Raw genomic sequence first — 18,404 nt, 5'->3', positions numbered from 1 at the left:
GCAGATGTCCTATAAATGAGATGCTTCTATAAATGCCAGTAATTTTAAAAGTCCTCTTCCGCAAGGTGGCCATGCTTACGAGGCATTACTTGGTTTGTCACAGCACTCTTCTGATTATGAAAATAATCCATGTTAATTATAAAAAAATCTTGGGAGTATAAAATGCATATAAATAAGCAACTAAAATCACCTGTAATTCTCCCTCCCAGAGATAGCCACTGTAAACATTTTTGTGAAATTCCTTCCTGTTCAAATTTCCAGCAGCCATGACGGGTTAAGAAGGACACCAGCCTCTCCCAGAGTTAAAGGGAGCAGAGCTGTGAGCCTCTCCAGGTGAGAGAGGCCTCAGGACAGACATTCCAGATCTTTACCCCAAGACGCTCCCTCCTTCCTGCAGCAGTCTCTCAGAGTCACTCCCTCACCTGGCTCTGAGGGGCACTCTGTACCTTTCCCTCCAGTCCAGGTCAAGTCACGCCACCACCCTCCGTTAAGCCAGACTGACCTTTCCTTATAACAACCTGATTCAGTACAAAGGAAGAAAAATGAGAAATCATGACAGGAAACAGGTTTCCAAACCCCTTAACTGCCTCTAAGAGAACCCAAAGGACTAATACAGCTCCACAGCCTTGCCCCACCGAGCTCAGGTCTGACGTATGTGGTCGAGACCCCGGCTTTTCTCGCCATCTTGGAAAGGGCTTCCGTTCCCCTTCCTCAGGCCTCAGCACCAAAGATGCAACTCTCCCAGAGCCCCTTGGCCCTTCCCCCAGAGTCGGTCTCAGGTCAAGGACTTGAGCAATTCATTCCAAAGACCTTCACCAACACCTCCTCCGCACCAGGGACTATTACCATTTGGTGTAAAGCGTGCCGTGATCAGTACCAGCCAGAGGGACAGAGTTGGCAGATGGCAGAATCCATGCGGCATTCAAATCTGACCTTGAACAGAAAACTGCTCAGCAGAGGCCTGCCTAGTCTCACCTACCAAGTCTCACCTGAAACCATAGAAGCTGTGGGACCCCAGCGTCCCATCAGGAAGCCAGGCCCAGCCGAAGGCATCACAAGAAGAGCAAGGATGGACTTGAACTTTCAGGCCTTTCATTTCACCATGATTAAAACCCTCAGGGGCCAAGAGGACAGCTTTACCCCAGTATTAAAAGCCAAGCAGGAAAAAAAGCCCAGTGGGAGACCCAGAGTACATGAGGGAGACGTATACAGCTGAACCCACGCTATAAGCTCGAGCCTGAGTAGAAGTCAGAAATACTGGCGTCTGGACGAAGAACTTTTTCCCCATTCGCACGCAGGGGCAAAAAAGCTCTTTAAAACCTACCTTTTTACACGTCAGCCTCCCGTAATTAGGAAATGTCAGTAGCCCGCTCCCCGCTCTCTCCCAGTTACTCTGCAGCAGGTAAGAGAGCACACGTGATGGACACTTGCAAATAGACAGTACGGAAATGCTCCCTGAAGACGGAGCATCAAGCGGTGGCTTGGAAGCAGACAGAGCTGAGTTTGAATTTCGACTCTACCACACTTAGCTGTGTGACCTGGAGCAGGTGACCTCACTTTCCTGAGCCTCCTCCAAAAAGGAGCTAATATGTACCTTTTAGACTAGTTGTGAAGATTAAATGAAAGAATGCCTGAGCATTGTACGACTAGCACCATACCTGAACAGTATGAACGCCATAGTGTAGGTGGTGAATAATTTCAGGTATTTCTTTTAGTCTCATCAGGAGAATGGGAAGGAGAATTAAGATTCAATTAGGATGCGTCAGAAAGACCACCCCAGAGTGAAGCTGTGAGTGTTGAGCGCCACAGATACGTAGCTGCCTCGTGCCAGATGTGAAGAAACCTAGATGTGAAGGGGTTGCTAGAGCCCATCTGTCTAGCCTGCTTATGTGGCAGCAGAATCCTGGTTGGAATTCAAAGTCCCCTTTTCCCAGGATCTGTAGCTTCCTGGATTAGGGTTAGGGTTATCTCCAGTGCTGCTCAGAAGAAACCTACAGTTCCTGGGGGCGGGGAGGGGGGTGCGGGCGGCGGTTGAGCCAGTATTCAAGCAAGCAGTTTGACTGCTCGCCTCTGGGAGTCACCCAGCTCTAAGACTCTGGGTCTCATATGGGCACCATCATCTCACCCTTCGTGGGTGACATAGTGACAGGGCACTTCCACATCTTGCTCACAGGAATCCTGGGTGGTGGGTAGGGCAGGGGTTATCATCTCCACTCTACGGAATTAGGAAAGCAAGATTCAGAGAGGTAAGTTGTTTGCCTACAGTTGAATATCAGCGGGTGGAGTGGTGTCCAAGGAGATGCAGGAGACGTGGAAATGTATCTGACCAGAAAGAAAAGCAGAACATGCAAAACCATGGCATAAGGTAGAACTTGCCAAGTTCCAGCAATGGCACAATTATATTTCTGTTACTCAGAGCCACCCCTTGGATTTCAGGTACGACAGCTTTGGGCGCCTGACCAATGTGACCTTCCCTACTGGCCAGGTGAGCAGTTTCCGAAGTGATACAGACAGCTCAGTGCATGTCCGGGTAGAGACATCCAGCAAGGACGATGTCACCATAACCACCAACCTGTCTGCCTCAGGTGCCTTCTACACACTGCTGCAAGGTAAGCCAGGTGGGGGGTTGGGGTCTTGGAGACCATGGGGTGGGGAGACCCCTTTGAAAGAGGAAGACACAAGAAACAAGCTGCTACTGCAGCTGCCCAAGAACAGAAAAGCATAACAACTGGTTTCTCTCTGTGTTGCCACCTAATTTGCAAAACACACCAGGCTGAGCCCTGTAAATTCTCTCCCTCAAGCTTCAGAGTAATATTTCATTGTCTCATTCCATTATCAGCAGAACAAAGGGTAGAGAATCCATTAGCTGCTAATCCAGGTGACCTCGCTATCCTGCCATTCTAATGGCTCCCGGATTAAAGACTGACTCTCACTCTGGTGCAGATGAGGACAAGGGACAAGAATAATTACACCTAATTATGAAAGGGATTTGGGCGTGGAGAAGGCCTCCCTGAATCTCAGGTGAGAGCGCTTTGTTACTCTCCTAGGATTCTATAAAGAAGAGCCCCTTCTCTGTGTCCATCAAATAATCCCTGATATAAGTTGAGCTTTTAGCTTCAGATAAATCACGAGGATGAAACCTCGCTGTGAACTGTCTGCCTCAGTTGTTCTCATGGTCCCTGGTGACCCAGAATGGACCTTGCAGCTTTGTTGAACTTAGTAAGCATGAGAAAAAAGAAGCCATCACTAGGGAAAGCCTTGCTTGATGTTTTTTCCCAGCCTCCAGATAGCTTTCCATACTCCCAAAAGCTTTGACATAAAGTAGTAAAAACAGCCTTGGCCTGGGATTCAGAGTCCCAAATTCTAGTCCTAACTCTGCCACCCCATCACCATGGCCCTCAAGTTTGTACTCTGGGAAAAGAAAGCAAGTTGAAGCCACATTGAATGGTGCAGGGCAGTGCAAAGAGCAGCAGTTCTAGGGCAGACACACTGGGACCCCTGTGCCTGCTATACCAGCTCCAACCTGTGTGAATTGGGTGGAGTCACTCTTCTCCGATCCTCAGTTTCTGGGTCTGGGAAATGGGGCTGAATTACAATTCCTGCTTCCTAGGTTTGCTCAGACAATTTCTTTCTTTTATTTTTTTTTACTCTTTCAATTTCCAATTTTTTTTGAATTTTATTTTATTTTTTTATACAACAGGTTCTTATTAGTTACCCACTTTATACATATTAGTGTAGACATGTCAATCCCAATCTCCCAATTCATCACACCACCACCCCTACCCCCGCCCGCCACTTTTCCCCCTTGGTATCCATACGTTTGTTCTCTACATCTGTGTCTCTATTTCTGCCTGCAGACTAGTTCATCTGTACCATTTTTCTATGTTCCACATATATGTGTTAATATACGATATTTGTTTTTCTCTTTCTGACTTATTTCACTCTGTATGACAGTCTCTAGATCCATCCACGTCTCTACAAATGACCCAATTTTGTTCCTTTTTTATGGCTGAGTAATATTCCATTGTACATATGTACCACATCTTTATCCATTTGACAGTCGATGGGCATTTAGGTTGCTCCCATGTCCTGGCTATTGTAAATAGTGCTTCAACGAACATTGGGGGCATGTGTCTTTTTGACTTATGGTTTTCTCTGGGTATATGCCCAGTAGTGGGATTGCTGGGTCATATGGTAATTCTATTTTTAGTTTTTTAAGGAACTTCCATACTGTTCTCCATAGTGGCTGTATCAATTTAGATTCCCACCAACAGTGCAAGAGGGTTCTCTTTTGTCCACACCCTCTCCAGCATTTGTTGTTTGTAGATTTTCTGATGATGCCCATTCTAACTGGTGTGAGGTGGTATCTCATTGTAGTTTAGATTTGCATTTCTCTAATAATTAGTGATGTTGAGCAGATTTTCATGTGCTTCTTGGCCATCTGTATGTCTTCTTTGGAGAAATGTCTATTTAGGTCTTCTGCCCATTTTTGGATTGGGTTGTTTGTTTTTTTAATATTGAGCTGCATGGGCTGTTTATATGTTTTGGAGATTAATCCTTTGTCCGTTGATTCACTTGCAAATAATTTCTCTCATTCCGAGGGTTGTCCTTTCGTCTTGTTTATAGTTTCCTTTGCTATGCAAAAGCTTTTAAGTTTCCTTAGGTCACCTTTGTTTATTTTTGTTTTTATTTCCATTACTCTAGGAGGCAGATCAAAAAAGATCTTGCTGTGATTTATGTTAAAGAGTGTTCTTCCTTTTTTTTCCTCTAAGAGTTTTATAGTGTCCAGTCTTACATTTAGGTCTCTAATCCATTTTGAGTTTACTTTTGTGTATGGTGTTAGGGAGTGTTCTAATTTCATTCTTTTACATGTAGCTGTCCAGTTTTCTCAGCACCACTTATTGAGGAGACTGTCTTTTCTCCATTACATATCCTTGCCTGCTTTGTCATAGATTAGTTGACCATATAGGTGCATGGGTTTATCTCTGGGCTTTCTATCTTGTTGCACTGATCTGTAATTCTGTTTTTGTGCCAGTACCATATTGTCTTGATGACTGTAGCTTTGTAGTATAGTCTGAAGTCAGGGAGCCTGATTCCTCCGGCTCCAGTTTTTTCCCTCAAGACCGCTTTGGCTATTTGGGGTCTTTTGTGTCTCCATACAAATTTTGAGATTTTTTTGTTCTAGTTCTATAAAAAATGCCATTGGTAATTTGATAGGAATTGCATTGAATCTGTAGATTGCTTTGGGTAGTGTAGTCATTTTCACAATGTTCATTCTTCCAATCCAAGAACGTGGCATATCTCTTCATCTGTTTGTATCACCTTTAATTTCTTTCATCAGTGTCTTACCGTTTTCTGCATACAGGTCTTTTGTCTCCCTAGGTAGGTTTATTCCTAGGTATTTTATTATTTTTGTTGCAATGGTAAATGGGAGTGTTTCTTTCATTTCTCTTTCAGATTTTTCATCATAGTGTATAAGAATGCAAGAGATGTCTGTGCATTAATTTTGTATCCTGCAACTTTACCAAATTCACTGACTAGCTCTAGTAGTTTTCTGGTGGCATCTTTAGGATTCTCTATGTATAGTATCATGTCATCTGCAAACAGTGACAGTTTTACTTCTTTTTTTCCAGTTTGTATTCCTTTTATTTCTTTTTCTTCTCTGATTGCTGTGGCTAGGACTTCCAAAACTATGTTGAATAATAGTGGTGAGAGTGGACATACTTGTCTTGTTCCTGATCTTAGAGGAAATGCTTTCAGTTTTTCATCATTGAGAATGATGTTTGCTGTGGGTTTGTCGTATATGGCCTTTATTATGTTGAGGTAGTTTCCCTCTATGCCCACTTTCTGAAGAGTTTTTATCATAAATCGGTGTTGAATTTTGTCGATAGCTTTTTCTGCATCTACTGAGATGATCATATGGTTTTACTTCTTCAATTTGTTAACATGGTGTATCACATTGACTGATTTGCGTATATTGAAGAATCCTTGCATCCCTGGGATAAATCCCACTTGATCATGGTGTATGATCCTTTTAATGTGCTGCTGGATTCTGTTTGCTAGTATTTTGTTGGGGATTTTTGCATCTATATTCATGAGTGATATTGGTCTGTAATTTTCTTTTTTTGTAGTATCTCTGTCTGGTTTGGTATCAGGTTGATGGTGGCCTCATAGAATGAGTTTGGGAGTGATCCTTCCTCTGCAGTTTTTTGGAAGAGTTTGAGAAGGATGGGTAGCTCTTCTCTAAATGTTTGATAGAATTCACCTGTGAAGCCGTCTGGTCCTGGACTTTTGTTTGTTGGAAGATTTTTAATCACAGTTTCAATTTCATTACTTGTGATTTGTCTGTTCATGTTTTCTATTTCTTCCTGGTTCAGTCTTGGAAGGTTATACCTTTCTAAGAATTTCTCCATTTCTTCCAGGTTGTCCATTTTATTGGCATAGAGTTGCTTGTAGTAGTCTCTTAGGATGCTTTGTATTTCTGCGGTGTCTGCTGTAACTTCTCCTTTTTCATTTCTAATTTTATAGATTTGAGTCCTCTCCCTGTTTTTCTTGATGAGTCTGGCTAATGGTTAATCAATTTTGATTATCTTCTCAAAGAATCAGCTTTTAGTTTTATTGATCTTTGCTATTGTTTTCTTTGTTTCTATTTCATTTATTTCTGCTGTGATCTCTATGATTTCTTTCCTTCTACTAATTTTGGGTTTTGTTTGTTCTTCTTTCTCTAGTTCCTTTAGGTGTAAGGTTAGATTGTTTATTTGAGATGTTTGTTGTTTCTTGAGGTAGGATTTATTGCTATAAACTTTCCTCTTAGAACTGCTTTTGCCTCATCACATAGGTTTTTTTTTTTTTTTTTTTTTTTTGTGATACGCGGGCCTCTCACTGTTGTGGCCTCTCCCGTTGCGGAGCACAGTCTCCGGACACGCAGGCTCAGCGGCCATGGCTCACGGGCCCAGCCGCTCCGCGGCATGTGGGATCTTCCCAGACCAGGGAACAAACCTGCGTCCCCTGCATCGGCAGGCGGACTCTCAACCACTGCGCCACCAGGGAAGCCCTCACATAGGTTTTTGATTGTCGTGTTTTCATTTTCATTTGTCTCTAGGTATTTTTTTGATTTCTTCAGTGATCTCTTGGTTATTTAGTAACGTATTGTTTAGCCTCCATGTGCTTTTGTTTTTTATGGGTTTTTTCCCCTTTAATTGATTTCTAATCTCATAGCATTGTGGTCAGAGAAGATGCTTGATATGATTTCAATTTTCTTAAATTTACCAGGGCTTGATTTGTGACCCAAGATGTGATCTATCCTGGAGAATGTTCCGTGCACACTTGAGAAGAAAGTGTAATCTGCTGTTTTTGGATGGAATGTCCTATAAATATCAATTAAATCTATCTGGTCTATTGCATCATTTAAAGCTTGTGTTTCCTTATTAATTTTCTGTTTGGATGATCTGTCCATTGGTGTAAGTGAGGTCTCCCAGTATTATTGTGTTACTGTCAAGTTCCCCTTTTAGAGCTGTTAGCAGTTGCCTTATGTATTGAGATGCTCCTATGTTGGGTGCATATATATTTATAATTGTTATATCTTCTTGGATTGATCCCTTGATCATTATGTAGTGTCCTTCCTTGTCTCTTGTAACATTCTTTATTTTAAAGTCTATTTTATCTGATATGAGTATTGCTATTCCATCTTTCTTTTGATTTCCATTTGCATGGAATATCTTTTTCCATACCCTCACTTTCAGTCTGTATGTGTTCCTAGGTCTGAAGTGGGTCTCTTGTAGACAGCATATTTATGGGTCTTGTTTTTGTATCCATTCAGTGAGTTTGTGTCTTTTGGTTGGAGCATTTAATCCATTCACGTTTAAGGTAATTATCGATATGTATGTTCCTATTACCGTTTTCTTAATTGTTTTCGTTTGTTTTTGTAGGTCCTTTTCTTCTCTTGTGTTTCCCACTTAGAGAAGTTCCTTTAGCATTTGTTGTAGAGCTGGTTTGGTGGTGCTGAATTCTTTTAGCTTTTGCTTGTCTGTAAAACTTTTGGTTTCTCCGTCGAATCTGAATGAGATCCTTGCTGGGTAGAGTAATCTTGGTTGTAGGTTTTTGCCTTTCATCACTTTAAATATGTCATGCCACTCCCTTCTGGCTTGTAGAGTTTCTGCTGAGAAATCAGCTGTTAACCTTATGGGAGTTCCCTTTTATGTTATTTGTCATTTTTCCCTTGCTGCTGTCAATAATTTTTCTTTGTCCTTAATTTTTGCCAGTTTGATTACTGTGTGTCTCGGCGTGTTTCTCCTTGGGTTTATCCTGTATGGGACTCTCTGCGCTTCCTGGACTTGGGCATCTATTTCCTTTCCCATGTCAGGGATGTTTTCGACTATAGTCTCTTCAAATATTGTCTCGGGTCCTTTCTCTCTCTCCTCCTTCTGGGACCCCTATAATGGGAATGTTGTTGCGTTTAATGTTGTCCCAGAGGTCTCTTAGGGTGTCTTCATTTCTTTTCATTCTTTTTTCCTTATTCTGTTCTGCAGCAGTGAATTCCACCATTCTCTCTTCCAGGTCACTTATCCATTTTTCTGCCTCAGTTATTCTGCTATTGATTCCTTATAGTGTATTTTTCATTTCAGTTATTGTATTGTTCATCTCTGTTTGTTTGTTCTTTAATTCTTCTAGGTCTTTGTTAAACATTCCTTGCATCTTCTCGATCTATGCCTCCATTCTTTTTCTGAGGTCCTGGATCATCTTCACTATCATTATTCTGAATTCTTTTTCTGGAAGGTTGCCTATCTCTACTTCATTTAGTTGTTTTTCTGGGGTTTTATCTTGTTCCTTCATCTGGTACATAGCCCTTTGCCTTTTCATCTTGTCTATCTTTCTGTGACTGTGGTTTTTATTCCACAGGCTGCAGGATTGTAGTTCTTGCTTCTGCTGTCTGCCCTCTGGTGGATGAGGCTGTCTAAGAGGCTTGTGCAAGTTTCCTGATGGGAGGGACTGGTGGTGGGTAGAGCTGGGTGTTGCTCTGGTGGGCAGAGCTCAGTAAAACTTTAATCGCTAGACTGCTTAGGGGTGGGGCTGGGTTCCCTCCCTGTTGGTTGTTTGTCCTGAAGCAACCCAACACTGGAGCCTTCCTGGGTTCTTTGGTGGGACCAGTGGCGGACTCTGGGAGGACTCACACCAAGGAGTACTTCCCAGAACTTCTGCTGCCAGTGTCCTTGTACTCACGGTGAGACACAGCCACCCACCGCCCCTGCAGGAGACCCTCCAACACTAGCAGGTAGGTCTGGTTCAGTCTCCTGTGGAGTCACTGCTCCTTCCCCTGGGTCCCGATGCACACACTACTTTGTGTGTGCCCTCCGAGAGTGCAGTCTCTCTTTCCACCAGTCCTGTCAAAGTCCTGCAATCAAATCCCTCTAGCCTTCAAAGTCTGATTCTCTAGGAATTCCTCCTCCCGTTGCTGGACCCCCAGGTTGGGAAGCCTGATGTGGGGCTCAGAACCTTCACTCCAGTGGGTGGCCTTCTGTGGTATAATTATTCTCCAGTTTGTGAGTCACCCACCCAGCAGTTATGGGATTTGATTTTGTTGTGATTGCGCCCCTCCTACTGTCTCATTGCGGCTTCTCCTTTGTCTTTGGATGTGGTGTATCTTTTTTGGTGAGTTCCAGTGTCTTCCTGTCGATGATTGTTCAGCAGTTAGTTGTGATTCCAGTGCTCTCGCAAGAGGGAGTGAGAACACGTCCTTCTACTCCACCATCTTGAACCAATCTCCTCTCAGACAGTTTCTTTAGACAATATACATAGAGTGACCAGCATGGGCCAGGCACATAGTATTGCTTAGAAAGTACTTGTTGGATTAATTAATTAACAGGCATTTTGATTCACCGGAAGAAAATAACCATATATTTTCACAACCATTTTTCTTCCCAAATGTGGTCCTGTTTCTTTACCAAAGCTCAAAGGACAATAGCAGTTCTCAGTCAAAGAAAGAGAAATCAAGCCCTGGAATTCCTTCCCCACCAAGCACCTTTAGCGATGGGTTGAGACAGACCGTAGGTGTTTATGCTCTGGCTGGGTTATTGGCAAGAAAAGGTACCAGTTCCAAACCAGCCAGGGTTCTGCCTGACCAAGAACAGCAGTGCAGCTGATGACATGCAGACATCGTATCCTTCAAGCCTGTTTTCTTCCCTGTGGTTAAGAATTTTCTCCTCTGCTCCATACGTCTAAGCCGGCTTTCAGCATTTTTCTCAAAAGTTAATGCAGGCCTTCCAATATTTAGACAACTTTTTAAATTCAGAAGTGCCACATCTCCTCAGTTTTAAAATGTACCATCGATTTAATAACTTTTCAGGTGGGGGGGGTGGGGAGAGACACTGCTCAAAATCCATACAAGGGCTTAAGACACATTCCAATTTCAGAAACACTAAAACGTGAAAAGGAAAAGTACGTCTCAGTATCCAGGAAACGTGGTACCTCTTTTTCTCCTTTGGGACCTGTGCCAAGCTCTCCTTTCGTACCAGGCTCAGATCCTCAGTTTTGCAGCCACCTCAGTAGCGTCTTCGTGAAAAGCTCTTTTGGTTTCATCTTACGTCTGAACTATGGGAAGCAATAAGAAGTAGCTACTAATGAACAACAGCCTTGGGAAGTCACAGCTCCCATTAAACGGGGATCGTTTGAGATGGGCCTCGACAGATGCTGCTCCATCCAAAGTCACCATTAAAGGACATTATGTAGATTCAGCAAGGAGCAGCTTCAGAAGATAAATTGACACCGGCCTTTTCACTGTTCAAAGGAAGTAAAATACAGATTGTCAGTGAATGATGCATAGCAAGTTTGAGGCAGATTGTAGAATTCTGCGTGCGCGAGAGAGAAAGGGAGAAAGATGGGGGCAGGGGTGTGGGAGAGAGAGAGGCTGATCTGATGCCATCCTAGCAGGGAAGATTCAGTGAGGGTTACCTACAAAAACCACATCCTTATTGCTTGACATAGCCTAGTATATATCTAGTTCCATCCAGCAAATCTTTACTGAGCACATGCAATAATAATAATGATAGCTAATATTTTGAGCACTTAGTATGAAGTATATTTTTAGTGTTTTACATTCATCATCCTTTTTAATCCTCACAACAACCTTCTGAGATATTATTAATATCTCCATTTTCCAGATGAAGATAATAGGCATTGAGAGGTTAAGTAGCTTATCCAAAGTCACCCAACTAGTAGGGTATTTGGACCCAGACAAATACGCTCTAGAAAACATTCTGTTAAGCACTGATCTAAAAGTAAGGGGGACCCATTGAAGGACCACGATCGGTACTAGAAAAGTTCACTCTGACAGGCGTGTGAAATGGGGCGGTGAAGATAGAGGAGAGATGACTAGAGATAGATGTGACAGTGACCAGCACAGTGCCAGGCACACACAACTAGTAATAGCTAACATTTACGTAACACGCACTAGATGTGCAGTACTGCTCTCAGCTCTTCATATTCATCTTCCTGCTTACTCTTGTGAGGTAACAGTACAATTAGTATCCCCAGTGTACAGATGAAGAAACAGAGGCATGAGAGCTTAAGGAATTTGCCCAAGGTCTTGCAGGAAGAGAGCAGCAGAGCTGGGACTTGAACCCAGGCAGCCTGGCTCCAGAGTCCACGCTCTTAATCTCTGCAATAGTGCCTTTCACGGTAGGCACTTAGGTATTTGAGAATTCATTCACTCACAGAGTGGTGAACCCCCCTACCCCTCAGCTGCAGGACCACTAATGAGACCAATAAAGAGGCTAAGGGAGGGGGAGGCATTTGTTCCAACCAGGGGAACAAGGGAAGCTTCTGGGAAGAGATGACGTTTAAGCAGAGTCTTGAAGGAAGGGCTTGGGCTAGCACTTACTAAGCATAGGGGCAGTGCAGGAGAAGCAACAGCAAGGAAGGGCAAGAGGCAGGTGACTGCGGCGCAAACGCACATGTTTCCGTGTTTAGAAAAGAACACAGTGTGCATTTTACAGCTGAAATTTACTTTTTCTCCAGAAGGTTCTGTTAACTAAAAGATCCTAACCAAAATGTTTTAATCAGATTTAAAATTTCAAACTCAAGCCTGTTTTTAAATCATTGTCATATACACATATATGACATATACACACATATATGTATATACAACAGCAATTTAAAACATATATATATATATATTTGGCATTCTGTCACTGATACACATATTGTACGTATTTTTCACCTTGTTGCAAAGAGTGTTATTACCCTAGTGGGAGAGGCTTAAAAATGTTCAACCCTGTGCTCTAGTAATCCTACATTTAGGAGTCTGTCTTGATTAAATAACCCCAAATGAAGACATTGATTTATCCAAAATGTATATTTTTAAGAAAGATATAATTCACATACTATAACATCCACCCTATTAAAGAGTATAATTCAGCAGTTTTTAGCATATCTACAAAGTTGTACAACCGTTACCACTAATTCCAGAAATTTTTTATCAGCCCCCAAAAGAAACCCCGTACCCATTAGCAACCACACCCCGTTCTCCCTTTCCCTCACTAATCTACTTTCTGTCTCTGTGAGTTGGCCTGTCCTGGGCATTTCATATACATGTACTGATGCGTACAATATCTGGCCTTTCGAGTCTGCCTTCTTTCACTTAGCGTAATGTTTAGAATGTATTTATCTGCAGTGTTACCTGTAATTATGCATAGCTGGAAATAATCAGAATATCTCTTTGAGGGCTGGTTAAATAAATTCTGGTATTTCCAGGCAATGGAATAACATGCAGTCATTAAGAAAAACATTTATGGAGATATTCAACGATATAATACAATGATCAGTGAAAAACCTCCGTAAGCAACCATTTTTAACTGTACATGTATTCAGAAATACCCTAAAATCTAGGAATATACCAAAATATTTACAGTGGTTTCCTTTGGGTATTGAACTCATGGACCTCCATGTATTTTCCTGGTTTTCTTCAATGACAGTGTTTTGTTTCTGTAGTCAGAAACATAAACACATTTAAACACCACACCACTGCCTCTGCTGTACACACACCTCCCTCCGTCCTCCACCCTCCTGAGCAGAGTCCATCCCTCTTGTCTCCCTCAGACCAGGTCCGCAACAGCTACTACATCGGGGCCGACGGCTCCCTGCGGCTGCTGTTGGCCAACGGCATGGAGGTGGCCCTGCAGACGGAGCCCCACCTGCTGGCCGGGACCGTCAACCCCACAGTGGGCAAGCGGAACGTCACGCTGCCCATCGACAACGGCCTCAACCTGGTGGAGTGGCGGCAGCGCAAGGAGCAGGCTCGCGGCCAGGTCACCGTCTTCGGGCGCCGGCTTCGGGTGAGCAAGGCCTCCAGCAGGTCTCAGCCCCTGGGGGTGGTTGGATCCTGGGGGGGAAAGAAGGAGGAGGCATCTGAGAACTGGACTCTTCTTGAAACCGTCCCGGGGAGAAGGTGTTCCTGGGCTTCAGTTTCTTCATCTGCAAAGGGGAAAGTAAATTAAGCGACTACCCACAACAAGAGGCTCGTGTATCTCTTCAGTTGTGCTAGTGAAAGGATCACTGGCTTTGATGTTAGTCAGGCTTCCGGCTTCTGTTATTCCCTGTGAATTTGGGCAGATCCGCAATCTCGTAAAGCCTCAATTTCATTATCCGTAAAATGGGGGAGATCAAACCAATTTACAAGTGGCTACAAGGATTAGAAATAATACATAGAGTGCCCTATACAGAGTCTGGCACATAATAAGTGGTCAGTAATACCTATTCTAGTTGTCCTTTTGTTGTTATTCTTATTACTGTTATTGTTACTACTGTTGCTAACATGTACCAAGAGTCAGTTTAGCTCTTTGGAACCTAAGCCACATTCTCCTTCCAGGCAGAGTTATCCTTCCTAAGACAGCAGAACGACCCCACCGTAGCTGTCACTGCCAGGGGGTTGGCATCTACAGTGTGGCATCTCAGAGCACTTCTCAGTGTGTGGATGCCCTGAACCAGCCCTTTTTCTGCCTGACTCCCATGTCTCTATAGTGTGGCCTCTGCCCCGGGGCCAGATTGCCCAGCTTCTTTTCCCTCCAACTTCAGAAAGGAAGGCAATGGGGAGAGTGAAAACAGAGGACCCAGACCTGGCTTTCAGCACAGTGCCTTGCAGACCACAGGTGCTCCATGGAGACTTGCTGAGCTGCAGGGTACCACAGGACTGAGCCACATGCCCCTGACTCCTAAAAGCCACAGAAGCATCCTCATGCAACACGGCCAGCGCTGTCTTGAGCCCCCCGCCCTTTCTCACAAAGAAAGTTCACTTCAGCCCCTGACTCATGCATGGGATAACCAAGGTCCAGAGAGAAAAGGAATTTTTCCTGATTCACACAGCTGGGCAGCAGTAATGACTAGAAATAGGCACCCTGTCTCATAGTGTCATTCTCACAACAGATACAGAAACAGTAGGTTACTTATTCAATGTCACACAACTAGAGCCCAGACAACAAGGTTTCCTGTGTTCCTCAACAGTCAAGAACTCAAGCAACTATCTAATGTGGGAAACAGCCTTCCACGGGCTCCCCAGAGAAGGCCTAGCTTTCTTTGTTCTCTGTGGGACACCATCCATGGCCTCACTAAGCCCCCTGTGTGAATTCTCCAGGAGCCCTTCATACACATCTGAGGCAGTGAGCTGAGGCAGTGAGCTAAGTGACCAGGGTTTATCCCTGCCTGGGCCACATGTGTAGCCCTGAGCCGCTCCTCTGAGCCTCAGATTCCTCTGCAGAAACCAGATGATACATTTGAAGCACCTAGCCCAGCGCTGGAAGACCCCAGGTACTCAATAAATGGCAGTAATTAGTGCTATTAGGATTTCCTCTCTGCCGTGTAAACTGGACCAAAAGTTTCCCAGGCACTAACTGGTCCCTCTCCTAGCCTGAGATGAATGACAATCCAGTCAGGCGGCCGCATCTCCGAGTCCTCCCAAAATAAATGGCCACCCACAGTGGCGGCATGTGGAATTAGAATGTTAGCCGGGTGCACCTCCCCATAATGGAGCTCATTTTTAATACAACTGGGAACTTTTTTTAAGAAAGAAAGATGTAAAGTAATCTCATTGCCGCCACTGCTGAGCACAGGAGGCATTAGGTGGTTCCCCAGTGAGCTGCTTAATTCAATTTTATTCATTTTGCAGCAGAGGTGTAGATCCTCTTCACTGGGGGCCCTCCAGGAGGTGAGGGGGGCGGCTGGCTTGGTGGTACCACCTTGGGGGGAGGGCCCCCATCACTGTTGGCGGTGCAGACCCCACATCTTCCCCTGCCCTCTCTGCAAAGAGCACAGCTTCAGCCTCCAACGCCTCTGATTTTTCATGGCAATTGTCTGCCACACTGTTTTTGCTCCTGCAATTGTGTTTGATTACCCCTGGGAAGGCAACCTTATTTTAACCAGGCCATTCACAGCTCAAGTCGTCTCAGCACCATCATTATAAATCTTGATTTTCAAGGCTTTAGAATTTGTTTGGGGAGAAGGGGGAGACACACATGTCTCTACTTCCTCTGAGAATGACCGCGATCATCTGCTGTCATTTAATGGAAATAACTGCAGCCATTAACTCAGTACCTTCTATATGCCCAGCGCTCCGCTAGGTAATTTACTGAGGTGTCTTCAATCCTCACAACAGCCCTGCTGTTTCACAGGGGAAGAAATTGAGACTCAGAGAGGGAAAGGCACTGGCCCAAGGTCACACAGAAAAAAGTCGGTCACAGAGTTGAGGCTGGACTCCTGGCCTGATTCCTAGACTTGAGCCCTTTTCTACCACACAGGGCCCCAGAGGGCCTTTCATTACCTTAATCCACATGTGCGGGTTGGCATCATATGTCCTGCATCGTCTGCTCTCCTCTTGGGGCTTCTTACCTACTTGTCAACCTTAACCAGTAACTAATGGAAGAGTCCGAAAATGTGCCCAAATGCCCCACCAGGCCCAGCACCACTTAGAGGGAACCAGCATTCTAGCTTCAGAGTACCTGGCAGTGTTTCAGGGACAACTGGCGCCCCTAAGGGGTGGATTCAAATATAGAAACAGGCCTCTGAAGTATATTTCATAACTAAAATATGAGAAACCTTGGTTTACTGCTACCCCTGTGGGACCCCTGTATTTCTGACTCTGAAAGGAACCTGAATTGTGTGCTGACCTAGCAGCCCAGGTAGAGATCATACAGTGGGCTCCTGAGTCTAGAGGAAGGAGCAAAATGTTCCAAAACCTAGGACAGTGTCTCCTGGCAACCCCCAGTCAGAGAAGCCATCCCAGACTCAAACATACACTGCCTCCCAGGGCCTCCAGGAAGAAGAAGATGTCTTGGGAGCTAACTGAGGTGACCAAGAAGCCCTAATTGTGGTGGCAGAGGGCAGGAGAGACCCCAGAGGGGACGGGGAGTCCAAAGCCCTAAGAAGGGCTGGACTTGCTAAGAGGACCACACATCATATGTTGGCACGTTGCAATGGTGAGAGTCAAATCCAGACTCGGTCACTCACCAGCCATGGGACCTGGAGCCCGTCCCTGACTGTGGTCTCCCTGGTATCAAACACGAGTGCAAACACTGGCACATAATAAATGGGGTCAGGCACTGATTTGCTGGGCCCACGTGGCCTCTCCCTTTTCAGGAGGGAGTCAAGAAGGATCTGCCTTTCTATCCTCATTAGGAGAATCATATTAGGAAATGATGTAATCGTTTCTGCTACTCTTTACCCAGCATCTGCATTGTCTTTATCCTCACATCAGCCCTATATACTTGGCATGATTATTCCCATTTTACAGATAAGGAAACTTCACAGAGCTGACAAGGACAGAGCCAGGACCCAAACCCTTGTCTGTTGACACCCACGACCTGCGCTCCCTCCTCTCCTCGGGAGCTTCTCAGACCAAGTTCTCAATGTCTAGATTAACTCTCTCTTTCCGCCTACCCCTTCCCCAGGTTCACAACCGGAACCTCCTGTCTCTGGACTTTGACCGTGTGACACGCACAGAGAAGATCTATGACGACCACCGCAAGTTCACCCTCCGCATCCTGTATGACCAGGCCGGGCGGCCCAGCCTCTGGTCACCTAGCAGCAGGCTGAATGGTGTCAACGTGACCTACTCCCCAGGGGGCCACATTGCTGGAGTCCAGAGGGGCATCATGTCTGAGAGGATGGAATACGATCAGGCGGGTCGCATCACATCTAGGATCTTTGCTGACGGGAAGACCTGGAGCTACACGTACTTAGAGAAGGCAGGTGTCTGTCGCCCTCCGTCACTGGCCTTGCCATATAGCAGCTCCATCACTGTGGCTCAGCCCATGGCCAGGCCCAGCCTGCTGACCTCGGTGGGATGGGTCTGACCCGTGTGGTCTCCAAAAGGAAATGTTCAGGAAAATCCACATCAGCGTGCCAGGGGGTCCCGGGTGGTGTATGGATGGATTATGGCGATGGGGTGGTAAGTGGGGGGTCCTGGGGCAGGAGCATGTGAAAGTCCCACCCAATAGGCTGGAGCTAGACCCAAACACTGTCTGGACTTACAGAGCAGGATTTCGGGTCCAGACCCAGGCAGGGGTCTGCTCCCAGGTCTAGGGCTCTTGGTGTGATCTGGTCACAGAGAACAAGGCAAAAGCCTGGGGATTAGTATTAAGCAAGAGGTGCTTAATCCTGAGCTTCAAGTGCTAGGTGTGGCCTTAGTATGTCCCTTCTGCTTCAGGTCAGGATTCAGTTCATCCCAGGGACTTAGAATCAGAAAGGGCCTGAAATCAAAAGTTGGTCCCAAATAAGAGAAAATGCTAACTTTGATGCCCAGATGGCTTTAGGCCTTTTATCTACTGACTTATTCCTGAAACAGTCTGTAATTCATGCCCCAGTTCTGATACCCAGATCTTTACGTAATGTTTTGCTCCTGGTCACCTGTCCAGGGCCTAGGCTCTGACTGATCTGTGATCTGTCTCCCCTACCCTGTGCAGTGTTCACATCTCCGAGAGCAGCATTTTGTGGTAGTGCTAAGAGAGACCTTGGAGGTCATCCAACATACTGAAAAACCCAACCCAGAGGGAAAGAACTTGCCCAGGGCCACACAATGAGTCCATTATTAGAAACCAGGTTTCCCCATTCCCGTCACAGCCCACCCCACCCCGGGGTGGACGTATGACCTGTTACCACATAAACAATTACGCAAAACCTTAAATGTCCTTCTCAGACGTGTCTTTATCCTGTAGGCCGTAGGGAGTCAACGGACGTTGTTTAGCAGGCAGTAGACGTTGTCAGGCTGTGTTTTAGGACAATCATTCTTGCTTGAGTAGGAAGGTTGATCTGAGAAGGACTCTGGCACAAGGAAGCCAGAAGAGAGGCTGCTGCAAATACTTGAGGCCAGTGCTCCCAACCCCGTCCCATGCTGAAATCATCATTCTTGTACCCCACAAAGG

The 18,404-nt window shown here is 45.1% G+C and overlaps 1 protein-coding gene across 1 annotated transcript in view; it reads left to right on the top strand.

Moving 5' to 3' along the window:
* TENM4 (teneurin transmembrane protein 4) overlaps nucleotides 1-18,404 on the top strand; it is a 2,953,681-nt gene that overhangs the window by 2,919,964 nt on the left and 15,313 nt on the right. The window contains exons 42-44 of the mRNA XM_079930721.1: nucleotides 2,437-2,609; nucleotides 13,093-13,328; nucleotides 16,932-17,228. Of these exons, the coding sequence (XP_079786847.1) occupies nucleotides 2,437-2,609; nucleotides 13,093-13,328; nucleotides 16,932-17,228 (706 nt within the window). The remainder of the gene's footprint in view (nucleotides 1-2,436; nucleotides 2,610-13,092; nucleotides 13,329-16,931; nucleotides 17,229-18,404) is intronic.

Source organism: Stenella coeruleoalba (genome assembly GCF_951394435.1).
Source record: "Stenella coeruleoalba genome assembly, chromosome: 8".
NCBI classification, from domain to species: Eukaryota; Metazoa; Chordata; class Mammalia; order Artiodactyla; family Delphinidae; genus Stenella; species Stenella coeruleoalba.
The sequence above is the reverse complement of the archived record's forward strand: the minus strand, read 5'-3'. Positions and strand labels throughout refer to the sequence as shown.